This window comes from Entelurus aequoreus, linkage group LG27 (genome assembly GCF_033978785.1).
Source record: "Entelurus aequoreus isolate RoL-2023_Sb linkage group LG27, RoL_Eaeq_v1.1, whole genome shotgun sequence".
Taxonomy (NCBI): Eukaryota; Metazoa; Chordata; class Actinopteri; order Syngnathiformes; family Syngnathidae; genus Entelurus; species Entelurus aequoreus.
In genome coordinates, this window is record NC_084757.1 from 9,609,373 (window position 1) to 9,625,596 (window position 16,224).

The 16,224-nt window shown below is 42.2% G+C and overlaps 1 protein-coding gene across 3 annotated transcripts in view; it reads right to left on the reverse strand.

Moving 5' to 3' along the window:
• The window catches only part of LOC133644491 (tetratricopeptide repeat protein 39C-like), a 27,470-nt gene continuing 11,246 nt past the window's right edge, over positions 1-16,224 (reverse strand). For all 3 annotated transcript variants that reach the window (XM_062039008.1, XM_062039010.1, XM_062039009.1), the window contains 12 exons: positions 14,968-15,096; positions 14,789-14,903; positions 13,763-14,093; positions 13,541-13,703; positions 11,843-11,936; positions 11,674-11,781; positions 11,506-11,615; positions 11,315-11,438; positions 8,802-8,899; positions 8,635-8,739; positions 4,630-4,668; positions 1-2,849 (listed from right to left, as the gene is read on the reverse strand). In XM_062039008.1, coding sequence (XP_061894992.1) covers positions 2,760-2,849; positions 4,630-4,668; positions 8,635-8,739; positions 8,802-8,899; positions 11,315-11,438; positions 11,506-11,615; positions 11,674-11,781; positions 11,843-11,936; positions 13,541-13,703; positions 13,763-14,093; positions 14,789-14,903; positions 14,968-15,096 — 1,506 coding nt within the window. In that variant the 3' untranslated portion in view covers positions 1-2,759. The remainder of the gene's footprint in view (positions 2,850-4,629; positions 4,669-8,634; positions 8,740-8,801; positions 8,900-11,314; positions 11,439-11,505; positions 11,616-11,673; positions 11,782-11,842; positions 11,937-13,540; positions 13,704-13,762; positions 14,094-14,788; positions 14,904-14,967; positions 15,097-16,224) is intronic.

The following is a 16,224-nucleotide window of genomic DNA, read 5'->3' on the forward strand; positions in this document are numbered from 1 at the left end:
GACTTCCCTTTGACTCACTGACCACCTGAGATGGATCACAGTTGACTTGCCACACATGATGTGAGGAGAGAAAACATAAGACTATATTTCACAACATGCACAGAAAATGCCCTGTTTTCTTTGTCCAATTTCTTATTAAACATGTCTTCTATGCCAGGAAACATTACCATGGTTCTATGACAAAAACCTGCTCATATTTACTTGTCATGGACCAGCACCGTATATAGACTTTAAGGGTACGTTTGAGGTCACACCCTGATGTACCATGCATAGTGCACACATGAACATTAGTCACGTCTTCTTTAAAGTCCTGTGTTTGGTTGTCAGGCCAGGGTGGAGACCTTCTAGAACACCATTCTTTTGCTCTTGTCTCCTTTAAACACCATCACCGGTGTTCTAAATCCTTCCTTGATATCATGCCATTTGTGGTATCAGGTATCTACGTCCAGAAGGCTTGTGCAAAATTACAAATTGACTTGGAAATGACCCCCAAATTCTATTGACCTGAGGTTGCAAACAGGAAGTAGAACTGCAATTCCAATTTGAATTGGAGGTCAAATTTAAATTCCAGGATTCTGTTATATTTCAAGCATGACTGTTTTACATATTTCATGGGAATAACAATTACAGCTAAAGTTTTTCATTCAAAATCATGTCATGCTAGGTGCTAACATACTAACAGTTGACATAGGATGATAGCAATGACTATGTTAGCATATTAGTCAATTTTGTGGGTATGAACCTAAAAGTCATGGATATTGTTACTAGACGCTATCTTGCTAGTGTTCTAACTGTTAAATATGTTAGCATGCTAACTGTTAAAATCTTACAGTTTTGTAGGTATCAAACTAAAACTGGTTACTTGGCGCTATCTTACTAGCATGCCAACAGTTATCATAGAGGATGCTAACAGTTAGGTTTACGCCGATAAGATTACCCAAAATACCAAGTCATTTCTATCGATGCTAGGTGCTATCTTGCTAACATTCTAACTGTTAGTATGTTAGCATGCTAACTGTTGAAATTTTACCCAATTGTCAAATTAAAAGTCATGACTATGGTTACTTGACAATATCTTACTAGCATGCTAACAGTTATAGAGGATGCCAACAGTTATCCTGTTTAATATTTTAGCCAATTTTGTGGGTATGACCCTAAAAGTCATGGATATTGTTACTAGGCGCTATCTTACTAGCATTGTATCTGTTAGTATGTTAGCATGCTAACTGTTGAAATATTACCCTGTTTTGTAGGTATCAAACAAAAACTGGTTACTTGGCGCTATCTTACTAGCATGCTAACAGTTATCATATGGGATGCTAACAGTTAGTATGTTAGTATTTTGGCTAATGTCATCGGTATGAACCTAGAAGTCATAGCTATCGTTGCTAGGTGCTGTCTTGCTAGCATGCTAACTGTTAGTATTTTAGCATGCTAACTGTTGAAATTGTACCCAATTTTATTGGTATCAAACTAAAAGTCATGACTACGGTTACGTGACACTATCTTACTAGCATGCTAACCGTTGTCAGAGGATGCCAACAGCTAGTATGTTAGTATTTTAGCCAATGTTATCTGTATAAACCTAAAAGTCATGGATATAGTTGCTAGGTGCTAACTTGCTAGCATGCGTTGTTAGTATGTCAGCATGCAAACTCTTGAAATGTTACCTAAGGTATCAAAGTACAAGTGTAGTGTACAGTAGAGCAGCAAATGTCTCAGATTGAAGAGCGGTCATACAGAAACATATAGGTTCCTGGTACAAATCTAGGTTCTGGCATTCTAGTCACTGCCGTTGTACCCTTGGGCAGGACACTTCGCCCACCTTTCTCCCAGTGCGACACATACTAGTGAAGAAAGGTGAATGAGTGTTTCTAGCAAGAACTCCTTAAAAATGGTTTCTTTAATCTCAATGGGGCTTTTCTGTGTAAAAGTACATCCATCCACTTTCTACCGCTGGTCCCTCTCGGGGTGGCTGGAGCCTACCCCAGCTGCGTTCGGGCGGAAGGCAAGGTACACCCAAGAGTATAATTTTAAAAAACTGTTAGCATGCTAACTGTTAACATTTTGGCCAATGTTGTAGGTGTCAAACTAAAAGTCATGAAAACTTGGCGCTATCTTACTTGCATGCTAACTGTTAGCATGTTAGCATCTTAACCGCAATTTATATTAAAATTGCATTGTCTAGTTTGAAGTATAATATACTTTCAAACTATGGAAAATGGTGAAAAAATACCTACTTCCCCAGAATTATGCAAGTATTTAAAATGAAGGGAATTTACGTTTAATGCGAATGTGTATAAGGTATTTTAGGCCAAAATCTTTGCTAAAAGTTTTCAGTTATTCCTGTTACTTGGCTAAAATATATAGATTTTCTTAAAAATCCACTTCCTGTCCTTCCGATTCTAATTCAACATCCTGTAGGGCGGAGGCAATTTCAGTTAGGAATTTTACACAGTGACTTCATGGCCTTGCTCGATTGCATTTTGTGCGTCCACAAACATAAGAATGACAATTTTAAACATGTTGAGCATGTAAATATAAACGTATCTCCCACTTTATTGAAGAAACGGATGCGCAACCAAAGTGGTTCCTGTTTTTTGGCAGAAATTGTGATTTTGTTAAAACACTGTTTCTTTGTGTGCGTTTTTCCTATTTTATGGCGTTAATGCCTTAACAAGACACAAACTCGCCCCAAAGAAGGTTTACCACGGGGCCTGGAGGCCATGGAGTTGTAGGTGGTGTCAAAAACGCTGGAGTCACTGAGGCACGACTTCCTTCAGGGAGGCCAACGCCGAGTGGATGCGCACGTGAAGCCTGTTCTCAAAGTCGTAGCCTGTGAAATCCTCCTGGAAACATTTTGAGGAGTTAATTAGGACCGTAGTCCAATGACAAAATAACGCTAGCAACAACATGTCATGCTAACTTCATCATCATCGGCACAACAGTGGAGATGGTAAGCAGCACCAAGTTCCTGGGGATGCAGATAACTGACAATATGACCTGGTTCCTACACACCGGAGCTCTCAGAGCTCATCATCGCATGCCCTTTTTGCGTCGGATGAAAAGAGAACAGCTCCCGCCCCCCATTCTCAGCACATTCTACAGAGGCACTATAGAGAGCCTACTGACCAACCGCATCTCTGTCTGGACTGGAGTCTGCATGGCCTCAGACTGGAAGTCTCTCCAGAGAGTGGTGAAGACAGCGGAAAAGATCATCAGGACTCCTCTTCCTCCTATCCGGGAAATCGCAAAAAGCCGCTGCCTGACCAAGGCTCAGAAAATCTGTAGAGACTCCTCCCACCCCCACCAAGGACTGTTTTCACTTCTGGACTCTAGAAAGAGGTTCCGCAGCCTCTGTAGCAGAACCTCCAGGTTATGTAACAGCTTCTTCCCTCAGGCCTTAAGACTCTTCATCCATCCATCTTCTTCCGCTTATTCGAGGTCGGGTTGCTGGTGAAGCAGCCTAAGCAGGGAAGCTCCAGCCATTTCGTCCAGCTCCTCCCGTGGGATCCCGAGGCGTTCCCAGGCCAGCCGGGAGACAGTCTTCCCCGTGGCCTCCTACCGGTCTGACGTGCCCGAAATACCTCCCTAGGGAGGCGTTCAGGTGGCATCCTGACCAGATACCCGAACCACCTCATCTGGCTCCTCTTGATGTGGAGGAGTAGCGGCTTTACTTTGAACTCCCCCCGGATGACTGAGCTTCTCACCCTATCTCTAAGGGAGAGACCCGCCACCCGGCGGAGGAAACTCATTTCAGCCGCTTGTACCCGTGATCTTGTCCTTTCGGTCATAACCCAAAGCTCGGGACCATAGGTGAGGATGGGAACGTAGATGGACCGGTAAATTGAGAGCTTTGCCTTCCGGCTCAGCTCCTTCTTCACCACAACAGACCGATACAGCGTCCGCATTACTGAAGACGCTGCACCGATCCGCCTGTCGATCTCACAATCCACTCTTCCCTCAATCGTGAACAAGACTCCGAGGTACTTGAACTCCTCCACTTGGGGCAGGGTCTCCTCCCCAACCCGGAGATGGCACTCCACCCTTTTCCGGGCGAGAACCATGGACTCCAACTTGGAGGTGCAGATTTCCATCCTAGTCGTAAGACTCTTGAACGCATCAGAATAATCCCCTCAATTCCCCCCAAAAACGGATGAACTGGCTGGGATATAAAGACAATATAACCTACATCCATAAACGTGGATGCATATGCAAAAGTGCAATACATCTATCTGTACAGTAATCTATTTATTTATATCTGCACCTTATTGCTCTTTTATCCTGCACTACAACAAGCTAATGCAACAAAATTCCGTTTTGATCTGTACTGTAAAGTTCAAATTTGAATGACAATAAAAAGGAAGTCTAAGTCTAACTAGCAAGAATAATATTGGATCCCAGTGGGGCACAATACAATTCGATTTTTGTAGAGGGTAAATCTGCATTCATCTCCTGTTGGCTGTCATGCTTGGATTCTGCAGCCTCCTTCTCCCCACGCTAACCCTAACAAGAGTTCGAAACATATTTAAAAGTCTGAAAAGTTGCAGACTTAGGATAGGACCCTTGAGATCAGTGCAATTCATTGTTAGTTTTCACTTATGACAAATGTTGAGCTCATGACGTTACCTTGGCTTGAAGTAAGAACGATCTCCCTTTGCCCACAGTCTGGTTGGCGTAAAAACAAAATAAGAAATGTTTATTTACACACACACCTTGCAAATTATGGAGGCTCAAATGGGACACAATGAAAGAAATGTAACTATCTTTAAGCAATTAATTTAAATTGGAGTAAATAATTGTTGTTCGTAATTTAATATATTTATTTATTTACTATTCAAAACATGATTTCAATTGTAACTAGAAGAGGCAATTCCTGAAGGAGTTGCGTGTGAATGCTCCAATGCTGAAGTTGAACTGAAATGCTAATGGAATGTAGGATGAATGTAGAAATGGTTTAAATTAGGGATGTCCGATAATGGCTTTTTGCCGATATCCGATATTCCGATATTGTCCAACTCTTTAATTACCGATACCGATATCAACCGATACCGATATATACAGTCGTGGAATTAACACATTATTATGCCTAATTTGGACAACCAGGTATGGTGAAGATAAGGTCCTTTTAAAAAATAAAAAATAAATAAGATAAATAAATTAAAAACATTTTCTTGAATACAAAAGAAAGTAAAACAATATAAAAACAGTTACATAGAAACTAGTAATTAATGAAAATGAGTAAAATGAACTGTTAAAGGTTAGTACTATTAGTGGACCAGCAGCACGCACAATCATGTGTGCTTACGGACTGTATCCCTTGCAGACTGTATTGATATATATTGATATATAATGTAGGAACCAGAATATTAATAACAGAAATAAACAACCCTTTTGTGTGAATGAGTGTAAATGGGGGAGGGAGTTTTTTTGGGTTGGTGCACTAATTGTAAGTGTATCTTGTGTTTTTTATGTTGATTTAATAAAAAAAACGATACCGATAATAAAAAAAAACGATACCGATAATTTCCGATATTACATTTTAAAGCATTTATCGGCCGATAATATCGGCAGGCCGATATCGGACATCTCTAGTTTAAATCGTTTATAAACGCTGAAATGGTTTGAATGTTGGAATGCTTTGAATTTCCAGGAAAACCGGAATTTGGTTTGGAACTTGGGAAAGTGTTAGTTTGAATGTCCAAGATGAGTGGAATGTGTTAATGTTGGAATGGTTTGAATAGGTTGGAAAATGTGGGAATTGTGCAACTTGGAAAAATGTCCCATTCATTTCAATGGGAACTTCCTGGAAATTTGGGGGAACTTTTTTGAAAATGATTAGGAGCATGAATGTCCTAAATGAGCTGAATTTGTTGGTGTTGGAATTGTTTAAAATCGGGCTAGAAATGTTGAAGTAGTACATTTTCGGGAAAATCTGGAATTCTTTTGAACTAGGAAAAAGGGTAGTTTGAATTTCCAGGATGGTGGAATGTGTTTAAGGTGGAATGGTTTTAATCGGTCGAAGAATGTGGGAATTGTGGAAGTTTGAAAATGGCCAATTCATTTTGAATGGGGAAAATGCACCAAAAAAAAAGGAATCAGGGGAAATCCGGGAAATGTTTTTATAATTGTTGAAGTAGAGAACACAATTCCTGAACAGGCTGAATATTTTGAAGTTGGAACAGTTCGAATCAGATGAAAAATGTGGAAGTTGTGGAACTTTGAAGAATGTCCCATTGATTTCAATGGGAATTTCAGAAAACATTGGGAATTTCAGGAAAAGCGGGAATTTTTTTGAAAATGGTAAAAAACTTGAATGGTCTGAATGAGTTGAAATGGTTGGTGTTTAAATTTTTCAATTTGGTGGAGAAATGTTGAAGTAGTAACATGTTGAATTGAGAAATGGTATAATGGAATTTCTGGAATTTCGTGAAAACCGGGAATTTTTCCAGATTTCCTGATTAAGAGGAATGTTTTGACGGTGGAACGGTTGAAATGTGTTGAAAAATATGGAAGGAGTAGTAGCCAGAAAAAAGGGTTGAAGTAGAGCTTTGGAAAAGCAGGAATTCTGGAAAATCCTGGAATTATTTTGGAATTTGGAAAAAGGGAAGTTTGAATTTCCAATATGGTGGAATGCGTTGAAGGTGGAATGGTTTGAATAGGTTGAAAAATGTGAAAATGATGGAGTTTGAAAAATGGCCAATCAATTTTTAATGGTAAAAAATGTCCCGGAAAACCTGGAATTCTGGGAAATAAGGGAATTTTTTGAAATTTGTCAAGGGAAAGCCCGCGATTCCCGAATAGGCTGAACAGTTTGAAGTTGGAACGGTTTGAGTCGGGTGAAAATGTGGAAGGTAGAGCGCGCCAACTCCAAAATATTCAGCCTATTCAAAATTGTGTTCTCTTCTTCAACAATTTAAAAAAATTCCCGGATTTACAAGAATTCCCAGGTTTTTCCGGGACATTTTCTCCATGCAAAATTAATTGGCCATTTGTCAAACTTCCACCATTTCCACATTTTTCAACCGATTCAAACCATTCCACCTTCAACACATTCCACCATTCTGGAAATTCAAACGATCATTTTTCCAAGTTAAAAAAAGTTCCACGAATTCCCAGAATTGTGTTTTTTTCAAATCCTTTTTCGACCCTTTTTTCTGGCGACTACTCCTTCCACATTTTTCAACCCACTTCAACCGTTCCACCCTCCAAACATTCCTCTTAATCAGGACAAAAAAACAAGTTCTTTTTTAAACAGGAAAAATTCCCGGTTTTCCCGAAATTCCTGGAATTCCTTAATGCCATTTCTCAAATAAAAATGTTACTACTTCAACATTTCTAGACCGATTTGAAAAATTCCAACACCAACTATTCCAACTCATTCAGAACATTCAAGTCTTTTACCATTTTCCAAAAATTCCCGCCTTTCATGAAATTACCAAATTTCCATGAAATTCCCACATTTTTCATCCAATTCAAACCGTTGCAACTCCAAAACATTCAGCCTGTTCAAAACTGTGTTCTTTTTTTCAACAATTTAAAAAAATTCCCGGATTTCCAAGAATTCCCAGTTGTCGGGGACATTTTCCCCTTTCAAAATGAATTGTCCATTTTTCAAACTTCCACAATTCCTACATTTTTCAACTGATTCAAACCATTCCATCTTGAACACATTCCACTCATCCTGGACATACAAACTATAATTTTTCCAAGTTAAAAAAAAATTCCACGAATTCCCAGGATTGCGTTTTTTTCAAATCCCTTTTCGACCCTTTTTTCTGGCGACTACTAAGTCCACATTTTTCAACCCACTTCAACCGTTCCACCGTCCAAACATTCCTCTTAATCAGGACAAAAAAAACTCAAATTTTTTTTAACTGGAAAAATTCCCGGTTTTCCCAAAATTCCTTAATACCATTTCTCAAATAAAAACGTTACTACTTCAACATTTCTCGACCGATTTGAAAAATTCCAACACCAACCATTTCAACTCATTCAGACCATTCAAGTCTTTTAAAATTTTCCAAAAATTCCCGCTTTTCCCGAAACTCCAAAATATTCCCGGATTTGCAAGAATTCCTGGTTTTCAGGGACATTTTCCCCATCCAAAATGGATTGTCCATTTTTAAAACTTCCACAATTCCCACATTTGTCAACCGATTCAAACCATTCCACCTTCAACACATTTCCCTCGTCCAACTAACACTTTCCCAAGTTCCAAACCAAATTCAGTTTTTTCCTGGAAATTCAAACTCTTCAACATGCAAACCATTCCAACATTCAAATTATTCTTACATTCATACTACATTCTGTCAGCATTTCATTTCAACTTCAGCATTGGAGCCTTCATACGCAATTCCTTCAGAAATTGCCTCATCTAGTTTACATTGGATTTGCCATAGACAGGCTATTATTAGCATTAGCAATTTTACATGGCGATTTCTATACCTTGTTAATAAATGAGTGATTAGGACACCTGACTCTGATCATTTGGATGGGTGGCCAAATACTTTTGGCAATATAGTGTATAAGAACTGGACAGCACAGCTGTCATCGTCAGCTCATTTTAAAATGTTACAATACAAATAAAATGTTGTTAACACACACAAAAGTATCACCGAGTATCAGACTGACCTCTGGCTTGGCGAGCAGTATACAGCCCAGTTCGTAGACGGCGTACGGCTGAACGTAGGAATTAATCTGCCGCCCGTATTGGTCTCTGGCAGCCATCTGGAAGGACTGCAAAGGAGGCGCACAGCCAGTGATGCAATGTGACATGACAAGTCCAAGTGGTCCACTACCTGTACGCCGTCCCTCAGGTTCCCGTGACACTTGTGGATGGAGCCCAGGAGGAGATGTTGGAGGCCTCTGCAAGACGCGTCATCCAGACGCTGCAACACTGAACAACATGATTATCGTATTGTTGGAAACACCAGAAAATGGTCACCAGGGACATATTTCAAAGAGAACGTTACCATAAATTCCGGACTGTAAGCCGCTACTTTTTACCTACACTTTGAGCCCTGTGAGTGTGGCTAATTTAGGGATTTTTTCAAAGAGTTGTCATAAAACACATGCAGGCACACTGAAATTGTGTTTTATTGTTTGTGCTACGGCGCCATCTTTTGGACAAGTTCGCTCACTGCAGGTGCTGCGGGGTGAATTTCTACAGTATTTCTCTTTAGAGCTTTCAACCGGAAGTATAAGTGCCGTTCTGTCTTCTAGTCTCCTTAGCATTTCTGCTCGAAAGGATTCTTCATTCATCACTCCAAGCAACGTTTGTAAGTTTTACAAGAAAACTATTCTTACTTACTAAAGTTTTACAATATAACTAAAACAATTCTTACTTACTAAACCATCCCGTGTGTGATTTCTGTAGGACTGTTTTCAATGCTTATTTGTACGTGCTGTCGTAATGTAATGAAGCTAGCATTAGCTAACGTGCTAACATGTTTACATGTGTCTGTGTTAGTATATTAACTTACAATGACATTGTGGAAATCACACATGAATACCTAAAGAGAAAGCGATTGCAGCTATTTGGGATACAACACTTCTCAGACGGCAAGAGAACTTTCCAATGTCCGGGTCAGCTGTGATTCTAGTTACCGAAAAACTTTGTCCATTTGTTGAAGGAGAGTCAACGAGAATGCGGGCTCCCGTGGATGTGATAAAAAAGGTGCTTTGTATTACCTGGCCGTCGAGGGTAGACTACGGAAAACGGCGAATGCTTTTGGACTGGCAGAGCAGACTGTATCAGTTATTGTCCGCCATGTATGTCGCGGACTCAACGTTTAGGTCCAGAGTATATAAAGTCACCAAAATGGAATGGACAATGAAGGTAAAGGCAAAAGAGTGAGGAGTGTCCTGACCAGATATCTAGATCCCTAGATTGATTGATGTAAAATGTTCTTTGTCACATTGTTTACTTTCGCGTGTCCATTAAAGCACACTGGATTCCAGTTAATTGAAATACCACAACAATGGATATTGTTCAGATCAGTTAAATTTAAGAACTTGCATACAAAGCAACACTGGAGGTGACTATATCGTGCGCATTTTTTCCACGCATGCGTATTAGGTCGCGTTGCACCGGCTGACGGAGGGGGGGGACGCGATCTTAAACAACCATTGCTAACATGGTTAGCATGCTAACAGTTATAGAGGATGCCAACAGTTATCCTGTTTAATATTTTAGCCAATTTTGTGGGTATGACCCTAAAAGTCATGGATATTGTTACTAGGCGCTATCTTACTAGCATTGTATCTGTTAGTATGTTAGCATGCTAACTGTTGAAATATTACCCTGTTGTGTAGGTATCAAACAAAAACTGGTTACTTGGCGCTATCTTACTAGCATGCTAACAGTTATCATATGGGATGCTAACAGTTAGTATGTTAGTATTTTGGCTAATGTCATCGGTATGAACCTAGAAGTCATAGCTATCGTTGCTAGGTGCTGTCTTGCTAGCATGCTAACTGTTAGTATTTTAGCATGCTAACTGTTGAAATTGTACCCAATTTTATTGGTATCAAACTAAAAGTCATGACTACGGTTACGTGACACTATCTTACTAGCATGCTAACCGTTGTCAGAGGATGCCAACAGCTAGTATGTTAGTATTTTAGCCAATGTTATCTGTATAAACCTAAAAGTCATGGATATAGTTGCTAGGTGCTAACTTGCTAGCATGCGTTGTTAGTATGTCAGCATGCAAACTCTTGAAATGTTACCTAAGGTATCAAAGTACAAGTGTAGTGTACAGTAGAGCAGCAAATGTCTCAGATTGAAGAGCGGTCATACAGAAACATATAGGTTCCTGGTACAAATCTAGGTTCTGGCATTCTAGTCACTGCCGTTGTACCCTTGGGCAGGACACTTCACCCACCTTTCTCCCAGTGCGACACATACTAGTGAAGAAAGGTGAATGAGTGTTTCTAGCAAGTCTGGGGGGCCGGGGGGGGGGACGCGATCTTAAACAACCATTGTGTATGTGTGTGTGGACAAGGATAAGGTTAAGTGGAATTTACCCTGGATAACCTTAGCCTGCTTAGTGTAGAAGGGGCCTGAGTTTATGATTTTGAGGAATACTGTCTGCATTTCAAACACACTTCTAAACACTTCCTACAACATGCCACACACTCTAAAACGGGCGTAATGCTAACATGAAAACTCCAATCTCAACGTACTCAATCAAGTATGCACTGAGACTGTAGGGAGTAAACGGGTGTGATTCTATCGCACCCTCTAGTGGTGGCTGCTAGTAAGGCATACAGCCATGTTGACGTGAAGGTTAGAGCAGGGGATGATCACCTTGGTTCATGATCTGCAGCTTGGTGGAGGAGCAGTTAGGAAGAGCCTTCCACAGATACAAGACTTCGATGACGCCCAGGATGCAAAGTTCTCTGCTGGGCGAGATCTTCCTCAGCCTGTCCGCCTGCGCACACACAAAGCAAACGGCTCGATCCAGTCCGGAGAGGCGTTCACGCTTGGGCGGCGCCCACCCTTTTGACGGCAAACTGCTCAATCTGGTTGTTTTTCCTCTTGAACAGCTTCTGCACGTCTTTGAAGACTCGGCTGGCTCCGTCCAGGTCACCCGAGGAGCCCTTGCACACTGACAAGAAACACAATGATTGAGAAGCGCGCTACAATGCTAATGCTAACGGGCTGACCTCCCGTCAAGTAGGCGTAGTAGCACTGCGACCAGCGCGACTCGTTCTTCAGCCGCTCAAAGGCCTGGTAGGCGTCCTCAAAGTTCATCTCGATCATGCTGCACCAGCCTGCCGCACAAAGACCAATCAGACGATGGCTCCAGCAGCAACATGGCCATCAGACACGTACCGATCTCATACAGACACACGTGCTGGATCTCTCTTTGGTCTGAAGCCAGTTCTAATGCGTCGTGGAAACAAGCCAGAGCACTGTTGATGTGGCACTGAGGACAGAGGACAGGTACCTCAACCCATTGTGTACTCAATGTATCTGGCAACCTAGCAATACGTCTATTTAGCTACATCACTAGCTAGCCACTTGCTAGGAGTTGCTGTGATGTAGCCACTGACCTATAAACATTCACTGATCAAGAAAACCAAGTTCATTCTACATATATACTTGAGCCATACCTATCGAACCAGCAACTTCTGAATTCCTTATCTCAAAACCTAATAGTAGCTAACTATGGCCGACTTCTTGCAAGCTATCAAGATAAAGTCATTTTCAACATCTTAGCTTCCTCGCTTCCGTCCAAAATGTCTTTGTCAACCTAGCTCATACCTACCTATCTACCTCGCTACTCAACATTGTGACTATCTAGCTAACCAAACCAACACTTCACCTACCCATCTAGCAACTGAGGCAACAGCCCCTATCAATCTTATATTTTTAACCATACTTCATACATGCCCATCTAGCAACCTAGCTAACTGCTTATCTTTGCCATCTAGCACCAGAGCATTTATACTGTAGCTTCTTGTCAACAGTAGCTACTGACCCATGAACAGCATCTGGCTAACTAGTTCCACTCAGGAAACTAGTCTATTACTCATATACCCACCTTGCTAGAGTTACAATCTACCTTCCAATATGCATATCTAGTAAGCAAGCTCAGCCACTACCTATCTAGCCTCCATAACCACCTGTCCATTTTAACTACTAATACTACTTATCTCTCCTGGTATCGTGCTCGCTACCTACTTAGCCATATTTGCTCTCAAGTTACCAACCAATATGCCTATTTAGCTACATATCAAGCATCCATACCCACCTATCTATTTCAACTTGTCTAGCTAACCAACTAACTGTCTAATCTGTAATCTTGCTAGCTACCACCTTATTTATCTAAGCCCTTGATCTACCATCAATCTAAGAACCTATAAGAACCTACTACCTAGGAACTTAGGTACAATTGCTGCCTCCCTACCTAACTCTATACCATCCTATTTATCATACGCGTTTATCATTGTAGCTCTCTCCAACTACCTATCTACACTGTAGTCTTGCTAGCTCCCCACTTCGCCATCAATCTACCAACCAAGATGCCTATCCAGTTAGCTAGCTACCCCATCCAGCCTCCATAATCACCTGTTCATTATAACCTTTCTAGCTACCCAACTAATTATCTATCCTGTAATCTTGCTCGCTACCAACTTACCTGTTTTAGCCCACAATCTACCAACCAAGATATCTAGCTAGCTGCCCCCCTACCTATCTAGCTTTCATACCCACCTATCTATTCTAACATGTCGATCTACTACAGACTACTCCTTTGGAAACTCAAGACAGCCATGACATTATGTTCTTTACAAGTGTATGTCAACTTTTGACCACGACTGTATCCAGCCTCCATACCCACCTGCCTCTCTCCAACTGCTTCTCTATCCTTGACAACTACCCACTGACCATATTCTCTCTCCACCTACCATCTAGCAACTTAGCTAGCTAGCTTCCATACCCATTGTACCCAACTAACGTCCAAACAAGCTAACATTTGCACGCTCTCTAGCAGCATGATCCCGAATGTGTCTACTCCTCTGCACCCACCTCCAGCCTGTGGACACGCCCCCTGAAGAACATAAAGAGGGAGGAGTTTGGGTAAACCAGTGACTTCCTCTGCAGGATGTCTTTAGCTTCCGCCAGGCCGGTGTGCGTGTGGTCCAGCGCAAAGAAAGGCAGCACTACCGTGTGGTACCACAAGAGGGCCAACCTGTGGAAGGGAGCAGGTCAGACGTGGCGGCGCGGCGCAAGGACCTTAAAAATACTGACGTGGCGAGCGGCGCCTTCATGTCCTTGCTCTCGCTGGCGTACATCAGCGAGGAGAGGCCCTGGAGACGGTCGGCGGGGAAGCCCAGCAGGTTGATGATCTTCAGCAGGTGCGGCGGCACCATGGAGATGCACAGGTGGAACAGGCCGTAGCCGAAGCTGACCGAGCCCTTCAGGCGCTCCAGGGCCTCGTTGTCCACCGCCGCCTGCTGCTTGTGGTTGGCGTTGTCGGTGGGGGGAGACTCGCCACCCGCCTGCAGCTGGCTGATGTCGCTGTGGCACTTGTTGTACATCTTCCACGCCTTGCGCAGGATCCAGCCGCCCTTCATGTACGCTGTGTGCAAAGGTGACAAGGTCAATTGTTGTCCTGCTCTGTCCAGAGTAGGTGACTCCTCCTCTCTTTGAGTCATGTCACCTGATCAGGCTAGGTAGGGTATTCAGTACAGTAGAAGCATTTAAGTCTCATCTTAAAACTCATTTGTATAATCTAGCCTTTAAATAGACCCCCCCTTTTTTAGACCAGTTGATCTGCCGTTTCTTTTCTTCTCTCCTCTTCTCCCCTGTCCCTTGCGAGGGGGAGTTGCATAGGTCCGGTGGCCATGGATGAAGTGCTGGCTGTCCAGAGCCGGGACCCCGGGTGGACCACTAGCCTGTGCATCGGTTGGGGACATCTCTGCGCTGCTGACCCGTCTCCGCTCGGGATGGTTTCCTGTTGGCCCCGCTGTGGACTGGACTCCCGCTGATGTGTTGGATCCACTGTGGACTGGACTTTCACAATGTTATGTCAGACCCACTCGACATCCGTTGCTTTCGGTCTCCCCTAGAGGGGGGGTGGTTACCCACATATGCGGTCCTCGCTAAGGTTTCTCATAGTCATTCACCGACGTCCCACTGGGGTGAGTTTTTCCTTGCCCGTATGTGGGCTCTGTACCGAGGATGTCGTTGTGGCTTGTACAGCCCTTTGAGACACTTGTGATTTAGGGCTATATAAATAAACATTGATTGATTGATTGATATTCCGCTCCTCACCTGAAAGTTCCTGCTTGACGAAGGAGAGCACAGCGAGGTAGACCTGACAATCGGCTACGATGATCTGCCTCTGCAGGCGGTCCACGACCACCACCCCCGACCTCTGGGAGTCCATCTGTGCACACAAGAAAAACCTCCGGCACCTTGCTGGCACACTCCGCCTTTCTTCCGGCACTCACGCTCTTCTTGATCTTGTTTCTGATGGTCTCCAGCACGCCCACATTGTCGCTCTCGCACAGCTTCTCCGTGGTCCTCAGGTCATCGCAGGCCGTCTGCATCTTCTCCTCCTCGAATGTCATCATGGCGTTCTGCAACAAACAAATGCTGTTCCAAATGTGTCCACTAGATGTCGCAATAGAAATACTTTGTATCCCCTGCCGGCGAGGGGGCGGAGCTATGTGCTGTGTTTGGACACTAGTACTTACAACATGCGGATTGTTACGTTCATGCTTTTTTTGTCAAATATGTTGCTGGTAATGTAACCTGTGACATTCATACCCCAAGTTTTTTTGCAACATATTTGCCAATAAAACTTGGGGTAGGAATGTCACAGGTTACATTACCAGCAACGTATTTGACAATAAAACTTGGGGTAGGAATGTCACAGGTTACATTACCAGCAACATATTTGACAAAAAATTTGGGGTAGGAATGTCACAGGTTACATTACCAGCAACATATTTGACAATAAAACTTTGGGTAGTAATGTGATAGGTTACATTACCAGCAACATATTTGACAATAAAACTTTGGGTAGTAATGTGATAGGTTACATTACCAGCAACATATTTGACAATAAAACTTGGGGTAGGAATGTGATAGGTTACATTACCAGCAACGTATTTGACAATAAAACTTGGGGTAGGAATGTCACAGGTTACATTACCAGCAACGTATTTGACAATAAAACTTGGGGTAGGAATGTCACAGGTTACATTACCAGCAACATATTTGACAATAAAACTTGGGGTAGGAATGTGACAGGTTACATTACCAGCAACATATTTGACAATAAAACTTTGGGTAGTAATGTGATAGGTTACATTACCAGCAACATATTTGACAATAAAACTTGGGGTAGGAATGTCACAGGTTACATTACCAGCAACATATTTGGCAATAAAACTTGGGCATATTTGACAATAAAACTTGGGGTAGGAATGTGACAGGTTACAATACCAGCAACATATTTGACAATAAAACTTTGGGTAGTAATGTGATAGGTTACATTACCAGCAACATATTTGACAATAAAACTTGGGGTAGGAATGTCACAGGTTACATTACCAGCAACGTATTTGACAATAAAACTTGGGGTAGGAATGTCACAGGTTACATTACCAGCAACATATTTGACAAAACATTTGGGGTAGGAATGTCACAGGTTACATTACCAGCAACATATTTGACAATAAAACTTGGGGTAGGAATGTGAC